The sequence below is a fragment of the Dipodomys spectabilis genome, unplaced genomic scaffold (genome assembly GCF_019054845.1).
Source record: "Dipodomys spectabilis isolate Male_0828 unplaced genomic scaffold, ASM1905484v1 ptg000034l, whole genome shotgun sequence".
Classification (NCBI taxonomy): domain Eukaryota; kingdom Metazoa; phylum Chordata; class Mammalia; order Rodentia; family Heteromyidae; genus Dipodomys; species Dipodomys spectabilis.
In genome coordinates this window covers 10,072,246-10,084,270 of record NW_024870711.1, presented here as the reverse complement: position 1 = coordinate 10,084,270, position 12,025 = coordinate 10,072,246, and the positions used below count along the sequence as shown (strand labels likewise).

Sequence of the window (12,025 nt, the reverse complement as noted above, 5' to 3'; positions counted from 1 at the left end):
AGTGCGCGCGCCCGCGCCGATGTGTGTGAGTGCGTGTCCTGCTCGCTCCGTGGTGCAGCCTCTCCCGGTACCTGCTGCTGCTCCCGGGGCTGCGGGAAATGCGAGAGGCTGAGCCGGGGAGGAGCAACCCGAGCAGCAGCGGCGGCGGCGGCGGCGGCCGCGGCGGCGGGAGGAGCCCCCCAGGAGGAGGACCGGGATCCATGCGTCTTTCCTGGTGACTAGGATGTCGTCGGAGGAGGACCGGAGCGCGGAGCAGCCGCAGCCGCCGCCACCACCCCCCGAGGAGCCCGGAGCCCCGGCCCCGAGCCCCGCAGCCGCAGACAAAAGACCTCGGGGCCGGCCTCGCAAAGATGGCGCTTCCCCTTTCCAGAGAGCCAGAAAGAAGTAAGTTGAGCGCGAGGGAGCCAGGCCGGCGGCCAGCGGCGGCGCGGGCCGGAGCTGTCAGGCGCCCGCCCCCGGCCGGCCCGGCCCGCGCCCCCGGCCCGGTGGGGGCGGGGCGGGGCGGCGCGGCGCGGCGCGGGGGTCCTGCCCGGCGGACGCCCGCCCTCCCGCCCGGCCCCGCCGGCCCCGCCGGCCCGCGCCGCGCACTTTACTTTTACTTCGGCCCTGGCGGTGTCCGCGCCGAGCTTCGCTCCTCCGGGAAATTTCCCGTCGGCTCGCAGTGGCCTAGCCGGGCGTGTGGGCACCGGCGGCGGAGCGCGGCCGGGAGGCGCCCGGGACGGGGCTGCTCGGGAGCCGTGAAGCGGGCGGCGCCAGGACCGAGCTGTCAAACGCGGCGGCCAGGTGGTCCCGGCGCGGGGCGGGGGTGCGGGGACCGGGCCCGGCCGGGGTCCCGCGGGCCGTCTTTGTCAGCGCGGGGCCCCTTTAACTTCTCCGGACCTCCAACCTGTGCTTCCTCCGCCCGGGGGTGTCCGCCGAGGCCGCTCGCCGCCTCCCCTCCCCCCGCCGGCCCGCGGCGCCCGGCCGGGACCTCCGCTCCCCAGGTGCGGCCCCAGGTGCGGGCGGCCCCGAGTTTCCGAGCGTTCTTCGCCCGGGGGGACGGTGGCTGGACGCGGAACTTGGACTCCGCCTGGGCCGGGACTGGGTCCGGGCTGCGCGGGCCGCCGGAGGCGAGCCCTCGGAGCGTGTGTTTGGCAGCGTGGCTCTTCGGCAACTTTGCCGGTGACCGGGCGCCGGCCGGCCGGTTGGTCGCTGCGCGGGCGGCCGCAGGAGGCTGGCGCCCGTCGTGGAAGTTGGGAATGGCGTGTGCCGCTCGCTCGCCGCAGTGGACGGCGTTCTCCGGGGCGCCGTCGGTGGTGGTGGCAGGTTGCGCCGGGACGGCGGAGGCCGGCGTCCCGGACAGGCCGGGCGCTGGCGTGGCTCGCCTGCCCGGACTCGTCCACGCCAGCTCGGGCGATTCGTAATGCCGACCGTGCTCGCCGAGGCGGGGCGGCTGGCGTTGGGGTTCGAGCCCATTGCGCTCTCACCGAATGTGCCCGCTTTTGCTTTGCTACCTTTTGACTGTGAAAAAGAATCAGGGCCTTCCGTTGCCTCGGTGTTTTATTGCCAGTCCGTAACTGGAAGAAGTGGGAAGAGAAGGGCGTGCAGGAGGTGTCCATGATCGCCTTAGTCTCTTTGTGATACAAAGTTTCGCGTGGTGTGTGTGTGGTTCATGCCACTTACATTGAAACACAGCGTGTGGTGTAAAATGCCACCAGGCCTGAATTGGAATCGGAAGGTGGAGTTTTAAGTAACTTTAGACTTTGCCACTTTTTTTTTTGTATCCTTTCTTAAACCTACAACGAACAAGCCATATTAGGGTCTTTCAGATGACTTCCCATTGTCACACTGGCAAAGCACTGCTTTCTGAACCTTAGCGATTACTGTATGCCTTAGGTCTGCATTTAAATCCTTTTAGTTAGAGTAGACATGTCTGTTGTCACATCCCTGGTCCCAGATGCATGCACACGCGTGCACGCGCGCGCGCGCACACCAGTCTTCCCCTATTGAAATGAGCTCAGTTGTATTACTGCAACTGTGTGTTCACCGGAAGAAAGGTTGTTGTGGAGAATTGCCTTATTTTTATCTCATTATGAACAAGGAAAAGGGGTCCTTTTGAGAAAAAAATGACAGTATAATTAACAATATACAACATCAAAACTTTGGGAAGTGTTTTGGACAATTCTGTCTTAGGTTGTTTTTTTTTTTTTGTAGTTGTGAACACTAGTACATTCATTACAGGAGAGAGAAGCCTCTTGGCAGCTTTGATGAATTCTTTAAATTAAATGTCTTTTGAAGGGAGTGGGCTCTCCCAAGTGTTTTAGAAACACACAAGTGGACACTTACATGTGGGACAGAAAGCAAAGGACCCGATCTTCCATTTGTATCTTTATAGGTAGTAGACTCCATGTGGAAAAGACAGCAGTTTGGTTGGTGCACACTGAAAGTGAAACTGACCTGCAACAAATGTAATTTAGGTTTTTCTTTGGGTCCGGTCGGGGGCCTGAGCTCTGGGTCTGGGTGCTGTCCCTCAGCTCTTCAGCTCAAGGCTAGCACTCTACCACTTGAGACACAGCGCCACTTCCGGCTTTTTTTGTTTTTGTTTTTTTGCTTATGTGGTGCTGAGGAATTGAACCCAGGGCCTCATGCATGCAAGGCAAGCGCTCTACCACTGAGCCACCTTCCCAGCCCCTGTAATTTAGTTTTGTAATCAATGAAATAATGTGAAATTAAACAATGCTGAAGAGATGAAAATGAGTATTTGTGAAATGTAATGGAGATGAAGGTTTTAAAATTCCCATGAGCTGGATGCCAGTGGCTCACACAGGTAATCCTAGCTACTCTGGAGGCGGAGATCTGAGGATCAAGGTCCAGAGCCAGCCCAGGTAGGAAAGTCTGTGAGATTCCTATTTGTAATTAACCACCAAAAAGAGGGAGGTAGAGCCTTGGTTCAATTGGTAGAGCACTAACCTTGACCAAAAAAGCTCAGAGACAGTGTCCAGGTCCTGAGTTCAAGCTCCAGGACTATAACAACAACAACAAAAATTGATCAATTGCGCTAATTTAGTGGGTTGAGTTAGAGATGATGTCTTATAATGCTGTTTTTAAAAAGTAGATTTGTGAGGGCTGGGAATGCGGCTTAGTGGTAGAGTGCTTGCCTAGCATGTATGAAGCTCTGGGATTGATTCCTCAGTACCACATACAGAAAAAGCCAGAAATGGCGCTGTGGCTCAAGTGGTAAAGTGGTGTTACAAAAGAAGCTCAGGGACAATGCCCAGACCCTGAGTTCAAGCCTCAGGATAGGTGGGTGGAAAAAATGAAGAAAAAGTAGATTTGTGAATTTGTCTTTGGATTACATAGCCATGCCCTGCCTGCTAATTCTCCTTATGTTTGAGCTTTTCATAATTAGATAAATGAATTTTCTTGTTTTATAGTTCTAGGTAGGTAATTATGTGTGTGTGTGTGTGTGTGTGTGTGTGTGTAGTTACTGGTTTTACATTAACTACAGTTACCTTAAAATTACCTTTATTACCTAAAATTAAGAATTTTAATGGCTGGGAAGGTGGCTCACTGGTAGAGTGTTTGCCTCGCATGCACAAGGCCCTGGGTTTGATTCCTCAGCATCACATACACAGAAAAAGCTGGAAGTGGCGCTGTGGCTCAAGTGGTAGAGCGCTAGCCTTGAGCTGAAGAGCTGAGGGACAGCGCCCAGGCCCAGAGTTCAAGCCCCACAATCGACCAAAAAACATTTTTTTTTATTAACTAAAGCTGTTACTTTTAGAGTCAGTTTGAAACGCAGGTATGTAGATAGGGACTTCCTGTTGTACAAATGTCAGATAGAACAGTGAAATTTACTTTTGTCTAGAAGCCCTCCTTACCTGTCAAGACTCTGATTACTTGGTTGTTTGGAGTAGCTCACAGTCTTTTCCATAGGCTCAAATCTTCCCAGTGGTGAAGCATTCTGGGCATAGTATTGCACATCTACATGTCTGCTTTTCTGTTAAGGACACTTTCCTGAAGCTTAGATTTCATTGACTTGTCCTTAGACCAGCATAACTAAATGGGAAAGCCAAGGAAAGAGTTTACCAAATTGGTGTTAGGGTGGTGTTGTAGTCAGTAGTTGGTGGGGATAGGGTTCTGTCTTTCCTTGACCCTTTTACCCAGAACAACTTTGCTTTCATCACACAGTTATTAGAGAGGCAACCTTGAGTGGTATTGTTAAGGGAAATTAGGCACATCCTGCAGTGTCATGCAAGGGACCAGCGAAAATGGCTACAGAGTTGATGTCTGTTGCTATTTTATATTTGCAGTGCCTTTCTCTCAACAATTTTTTTTTTTTTTTTTTTTGGTCTGGTCGTGGGGTCTGAACTCTGGGCCTGAGCGCTGTCCCTCAGCTCTTCAGCTCAAGGCTAACGCTCTACCACTTGAGCCACAGCACCACTTACAGCTTTTTTCTTTTTGCTTATGTGGTGCTGGGAATTGAACCCAGGGCCTCAGGCATGCAAGGCAAGCGCTCTTACCACTGAGCCACCTTCCCAGCCCCAATTTCTTTTTTTTGTGTGTAAATTCTTTTATTTATTTTTTTATTGTGAAAATACTGTACAGAGGGGTGACAATTACATGGGTCTCTTAACAATTCCTTTTTTTTTGGGGGGGGGGGGGTCTGGTCCTGGGGCCTGAACTCTGGGCCTGGGCGCTGTCCCTCAGCTCTTCAGCTCAAGGCTAGCGCTCTACCACTTGAGCCATAGCACCACTTCCGCCTTTTTTCTTTTTTCTTATGTGGTGCTGAGGAATCGAACCCAGGGCCTCATGCATGCAAGGCAAGCGCTCTACCACTGAGCCACCTTACCAGCCCCTTTAACAATTTCTTACAGCTGCAAACTTGACAAATGTTAGAAACCTGCTTTTAGTAGTAAATATATACAATTTACTAAAAAGATTTTACTCTAGTATTGCTGATGCGTTTTGAGATAATGCATATTTCTAAGTTTTGTAATAGTAATTTTTTTTTTTTTTGGTTGGTCATGGGGGTTGAACTCTGGGCCTGGGCGCTGTCCCTCCTCAGCTCTTCAGCTCAAGGCGAGCACTCTACCACTTGAGCTACAGCGCCACTTCCGGTTTTCTGGTGGTTTATTGGAGATAAGAGTCTCACGGTCTCTCCTGCGTGGGCTGGCTTTGAACCGCGATCCTCAGATCTCAGCCTCCTGAGTAGCTAGGATTACAGGCGTGAGCCACCAGCGCCCCGCTGTAATAGTAATTTTTGTATATGTATGCTACTACTGGGGCTGAACTCAGGGCCTTGAGTTCTCACTTAAACCAATCTTCAACTTCCAGTTTTTGCTGGTTAATTGGAAATAAGAGTCTCACTGATTTTTCTGCCACAGCTGGTTTTGAGCTGCAGTGTTCAGATCTCAGCCTCCTTGTAGGATTACAGATGTGAGCCACTACTGCCAGGCTTAACAATTCTTTTTTTTTTTTTCTTTTAAGAGTTTGCCTGTCTTTATTTTTTAACTTTATTAATTTTAATTTTTTGTTTATGTGGTGCCAAGGAATCGAGCCTAGGGCCTCATGCACACTAGGCAAGCACTCTAACACTAAGACACATTCCCAGTCCAACAATTCTTAATTCTTATTGTTTTGTGTATGTGTGTGTTCTTTTGTGCTGGTACTCCGGCTTGAACTCAGGTCCTGAGCCCTGTCCCTGAACTTTTTTGCTCAAGGCTAGCAATGTGCCACTTGGGCCACAGCTCCATTTATGGCTTTTTTGGTACTTAGAGACAAGAATCTCATGCGTATTTCTTCCCTGGGCTGGCTTTGGGCCGTGATCCTCAGATCTCAGCCTCCTGAGTAACTACGATGACAGGCGTGAGCCACCAGTGCCCAGCTCTTGTACTCTTTCTCAAGAGATTAGATAAATGGAGGTGTGTGGATACTGGGACTAACTCTGATCTAGCTTATCTTTTTCACCTATGGCTGGCCCTCTACCACTGGAGTTACACTTCTACTTCTAGATGGAGAGTTTTGGTGGTTACTGGTATTTGGCACATACAGACACCAAAATGTTTTAGTTGAAAAGGTGGTCAATACTGTCAGCCTCCCTCTATGGTCAATATCGCCAGCTTTGCTCTTCTGTCAGGAAAGGGTTTTCTGACCTGACATCACTGTAGTTTACTGTTGTCTTATTTCCAGGAATTTCTAACATTTTAGATGATGATGTTTTTCCTTTTTTTTCTTTGTATGTGTATGTGTGTGTGTGTGCATGTGTGTGTGTCTCACACACACACACACACACTAGGATTTGAACTTGCTGTCTGACGATCAATTGCATTTGCTCATTGGCTGGTGCTCTACTATCTGAGCTACACATCCAACTCCTATGATGTTTTTATTTTTATTTTTAAAATGTTTATTTTTCTCAGTAATAAGGCTTGAACTCAGGGCACTGTCTCTGAGCTTTTTCACTCAAGGCTAGCACTCTGCCACTATTAGCCACAGCACCATTTTCTGTTTTCTAATGGTTAATTGGAGAGAGAGTCTCATGGACTTTCCTGACCTGGGGTTTCAAACTGTGATCCTCAGATCTCAGTCGCCTGAGTAACTAGGGTTACAGGCATGAGCCACTGGCACTCAAGTATATGTATGAATTTCTTTGTACATTTAAGCATCATCACAGTTTAAATTTCTATTCTGGACATTGTAATTTATGAAATTTTATTATCTTAATTCCTTGATATCAGATTTGTAGTCAGTTTTCTGGGAAAGAAACCACACTGCTCTACCCTTCTTTTTTTTTTTTTTTTTTTTCCGATTGTGGGGTTTGAACTCTGGGCCTAGGCACTGTCCCTCAGCTCTTCAGCTCAAGGCTAGTGCTCTACCACTTGAGCCACAGCGCCATTTCCGGCTTTTTCTGCTTATGTGGTTCTGAGGAATCGAACCCAGGGCCTTATGTATGCGAGGCAAGCGCTCTACCACTGAGCCACCTTCCCAGCCCTACCCTTCTTTTTTAAAAAACTTATTTATTTGGTCATGGAGTTTAAACTCTGGGCCTAGGTGCTCTCCCTGAGCTCTTCAGCTGAAGGCAAGTGCTCTACCACTTGAGCCACAGTGCCACTTCTAGTTTTCTGTTGGTTAATTGGAGATAAGAGTTTCAGGGACTTTCCTGCCTGGGCTGGCTTTGAACTGTGATCCTCAAATCTCAGCCTCCTGCATAGCTAAGATGACAGGTGTGAGCCACCCACTTCAGGCCTATTTTTTTTTTTAAAGTCATAAACACCTTTTAATCATCACAGGGTCACAGAGATAGTCATCATTATCTTAATCTATATTGCTTATGAACTATAACCTTTAAAAATAAACCTTTTTTTAACAAATTGGGTGATATGTAAATTTCTTTCCTTTTGCTTAGTACCAGCTATTCCCTCCTTTTTTAATTTTTAAAAATAAAACTACATTCTGCTCTCTAGGCCATAGCCAGTTTCTCTGTCAGGTAGTGGTCTGTCCAATCACGTACCTTGTAAGACAGTTAAAAGTTAAGGTCTGAAAACCACATGCTCAAACCTGTAATCCTAGCTTGGTTTAAAACTTAGAACTGAGGGTCTCTGTGGAACTTCACAAAGTAAAAATAGTCATGTTTTAGGTACAAAGATGCTCTCTGAAGTTGGAGAGGGGTGATGGACACTGGATAGAATATTAGTTCAATTTTAATCTCTTGGGTTGAATATAATTTTTACCTGCCATGGAAGTTTTCTTTATTCTCTCCCTCTCTGAACTCCCCCAACCCTCTTCACATTGCCGCAGCTGAATTGAGCCTCTCTGTAAACTGAGCTATATTCCCTACCCTGGAATATACTTGGCTTGATGTGTATGTGTATGTTTTGTTTTTAAAGGTTATTTTCCATATTGTTTTGGCCTGTTTTTATCTTTTAATTTCAGCAAGCTGATTAATCCTTCCTTTAAAAAGATTCTTTATCAGGTTTATGTTGCAGTGGCTATTTTCAGAACTTCTTGCCAAGATAAATTGCAGAAGTTACGGAGTGAAATAGGATTTAAAAAAAATATATATAATGGCTCTTGCATATATGCTGGTAGTTATTGTGAAAAATTCAGTAGAAAGACAAATCTTGAATTAAGAATCAGAAGTGTAAATATCTTTATTTGCAGTATTTGTGGACCCTAGGAGCACATATTAAGAGAATGACACAGCTTATTTTAGACTTGTAATATTTTAGAAAGTGTCTCATATAAGGAAAAGATAGGACTGTCGTTTCATTTTGCTTCTGTTGTTGTGTGATGGCAGGAGTTGTTCCGTATGATGCTGCTTTGTAATGTTTTCAGCTGACGGAGGCTTAGGTTTTGCTGCCTCTGTGTCTTTCCCTTGGCCTCACAAAGCATGTAAGTGCTGAATGCGTGCTAGAATGGACAGTCAACTGTAAGAAGATTCACTTTGGTCAAAGGAAGTCCTCAAAAATTTGTGGAGAGTAATAACTTGAATTAGGCCTTGAAGGATGGGAGGATGGTGGGATCTAAGGTAGATTGAGAAGAAAATGAGTGTTTGGGTGAGCAGTGAGAATAAAATCGTTGAGGAGGAAAGTTAGGAGATGTTTTCCTAGTGGAGTGGGACTACAACAGAGGCTTACTGCAGGGATGGGACCAAGCTGTGATGCTTCTTGAATGACAGTCTAATGAGTTTGGCTTTATCCTCTGGTTAGGGTTATCAGCTGCTTATAGGGACTAGGTATGCAATTGAAATGAATTAAAGGGCACTTGTAAGATCTTGAGTGTGACTGATGAGTAGGGAGAATGCGGCAGCCCCGCCCGCCCCACCCCCAGCAGCTTTGTGCTTTTCCTAGGGTGCAGTTGCTACTCAATTCTGGTTAGTGGTTGCTGTGTAAGATTCTGTTTCTGTAATTCATTGATTTTTTTCAACAGAGGCTGGAAACTTGTGTTAGACCAGAGGGCAATGATTTCTTTTCTGTACAGATGTCACTAATGTAAAGAAAAGGGAGAAAGATAAAGCTAGGTCAGCAAAAATCTTTTTTTTTTTTGGGTCCAGTCGTGGGGCTTGAACTCTGGGCCTGGGCGCTGTCCCTCAGCTCTTCAGCTCAAGGCGAGCGCTCTACCACTTGATCCACAGCGCCACTTCCGGCTTTTTTTCTTTTTGCTTATGTGGTGCTGGGGAATCGAACCTAGGGTCTCATGCATGCAAGGCAAGCGCTCTACCACTGAGCCACCTTCCCAGCCCAGCAAAAATCTTATTTAATGTTTTTTTGTTAAGATAAACAGCCAAAGTTAATTCCCTAGAAGTTGTATATGCAGTAATATTCTTACATAATGACTTAAAATTTTCATTACCAAAACTTTGTAATGTTATGATGGAGTTTTTTTTTTTGGGGGGGGGTCTGGTTGTGGGGCCTGAACTCTGGGCCTGGGCGCTGTCCCTCAGCTCTTCAGCTCAAGGCTAGCGCTCTACCACTTGAGCCACAGCGCCACTTCCGGCTTTTTTCTTATGTGGTGCTGAGGAATCGAACCCAGGGCCTCATGCATTACAAGCCAAGTACTCTACCACTGAGCCACCTTCCCAGCCCATATGATGGAGTTTTTAACACTGTAACTGGACCAGGGTTTTATTGATTAATTTTTCTAAATGGGTTTATTATTAGGTGCTTTTAAAATGGTTTGTTTTTTATATCTTTGTGTGTCTATATGGCATGCATTGCATGTGTGCTGATCCTGGGGCTTGAACTCAGAGCCTGGGCATTGTCCCTGAGTATTTTTGCTCAAAGCTAGTGCTCTATCACTTGAGACACAGCTCCACTATCTCCTGCCTCCACCTCCCCCTAGTTTGTTGGAGATAAGAGTCTCAGACTTTCGTGCTTGGGCTGGCTTTGAACTTCAATTTTCAGTTATCAACCTTCTGAGTAGCTAGGATTATAGGCATGAATCTTTTCTACTTTCATGCTTAATACCTCATTGCAATTCACTTACATTAGAAACAATGTAGTTGTTGGTCTTAAGGGATATTGTTGTTGTTGGTCAAGAGCTTGAGCTCTGGGCCTGGGTGCTGTCCCTCAGCTCGTCAGCTCAAGGCTAGCACTTTACCCCTTGAGCCACTACACCATTTTCAGTTTTTCTGGTGGTTAATTGGAGATAAGAGTCTCATGGACTTTCCTGCCCAGGCTTTGAACCGAGGTACTCAGATCTGAGTCTCCTGAGTAGCTAGATTATAGACACGAGCCACTGGCTCCTGGCAGGATATCTGGTTTTTGTCCTTAATCCCATCTTTCAGTGCAGCCTAGCAGAGGAAAAAAAAAAAAAATTCCTCCCCTGCCCTTTTTTCAAAAATTGTCAAGGAGATGCACAGAGGGGTTTCAGTTACCTAAGTGAGGTAATGAGTTCATCTCTTGTCATCTTGTCAACCTGGTTATTCCTTCCCTCAATTTTTTTTTGGTTGTGGGGCTTGAACTCTGGGCCTCTGCTGTCCATCATTTCTTCAGCTCAAGGCTAGTACTATACTGCTTGGGCCACAGCTCCATTTCCAGTCTTTCTGGTGGTTTATTGGAGATAAGAGTCTCATGGACTTTCTTGCCCAGGCCTGCTTTGAATTGAGATCCTTAGATCTCAGCCTCCTGAGTAGCTAGGATTGCCACAGGCGTGAGCCACTAGAGCCTGGCAAAATCCTCTATTTTCTTGTCTTTGGGATTCTGTCATTCTTGTATATTTAGAGTAGGCAGTCTGTTATATACAAAATGTAAAATGAAACAAAACCATGTATTTTTTACCTGGAAGCTGTTATCATTGCATTTTTCTAGTAGAATTGAAGCATTTGGTTAGTATGGCCAAGGTTTTCTTCATATTTGACTCATATACTTAGAGTTAGATGAGAACTCCAAAAAAAAATTATTTGTTTATTTTCTCAGGACCCCAAACTCTTACTGAGCTTTTTTTTCTGGTGCTGTACCTCTTGAGCCACACCTCCACTTCTGCCTTTTTGCTGGTTAATTGGAGATAAGAGTTCTGCTTGTCTGCTTGGGTTGGCTTTAAATCACATTTCTCAGGTCTTAGCTTCTTAGCTAGGATTATAGGTGTGAGCCACTGGTGCTTGGCTCCAAGAATATTTAACCTTTCAGTGTTTATAGCAGTTTGAGCTCCAGAGAGCAAAAGAATGTGTCATATGTATATAATAACTATAGAAAGAGATGGTTGTCCACTGTAGTCTTCTCACCTTGAATCTTGGCTAGTACAGGATATACTTCAGTTAGTAGAAGGTACATGTGATACTTGGCTAGGTTTGGGTGTAATCCTGATGACGGTTCAGCAGCTTGTGCGTTTGCATTCTTGGTAGCCTAGCCCTCAGTTACTGCCATGTAAGAAGCCAAGTCATACTCTGCTGGAGAAGCTGAGGAGAAGGAGGGGTTCCCAGACAATGTGGACAGAGAGACTGACTATCCCAGTGCCTCAACAGAGTTCAGGCCCTACTTGACTTGCTGATTGAACACAAACCACAGAAGTGACCACCTGGTTAGTGCAGCATACGAACCACCCAGCCGAGCCTAGGGCGGATTGTAAAATCATAAATAAATGGTGCTTTTAATCTGTTCTCTGGTGTTTGTTGTATAGAATAGTTAATGGAAATAGATGGTTTTATGAATTAGGGACTCTAAGAACAATAAATGTGGGATGATATATACAATAAAAGTCATCACTGTTTTCAAACATGTTTTGCTCAGGTCCTTATTACCTTCAGCCATTATTTCTCTAAGGTATTTTGAAATGGAGATAGATTATTATTGTTATTTTTTAAAATTTTGTCAGTCATGGGGCCTGAACTCTGGGCCTGGGCACTGTCCCTCAGCTCTTCAGCTTAGGGCTAGCACCTTACCACTTGAGCCACAAACATCACTTCAGCTTTTTCTGCTTATGTGGTGCTGAGGAATCGAACCCAGGGCCTCATGCATGCAAGGCAAGCACTCTACCACTGAGCCACCTTCCCAGCCCCTGGGTTATTATTATTATTATTTTTTTTTTTTTTTTTTTGTCGGTCGTGGGG

At 46.5% G+C, this 12,025-nt stretch overlaps 1 protein-coding gene across 1 annotated transcript in view; it reads left to right on the top strand.

Moving 5' to 3' along the window:
- Positions 1 to 12,025, top strand: part of Kmt2c (lysine methyltransferase 2C) — a 239,075-nt gene continuing 227,050 nt past the window's right edge. Inside the window, exon 1 of the mRNA XM_042677114.1 lies at positions 1 to 384. Within this exon, the coding sequence (XP_042533048.1) occupies positions 224 to 384 (161 nt within the window). The 5' untranslated portion in view covers positions 1 to 223. The remainder of the gene's footprint in view (positions 385 to 12,025) is intronic.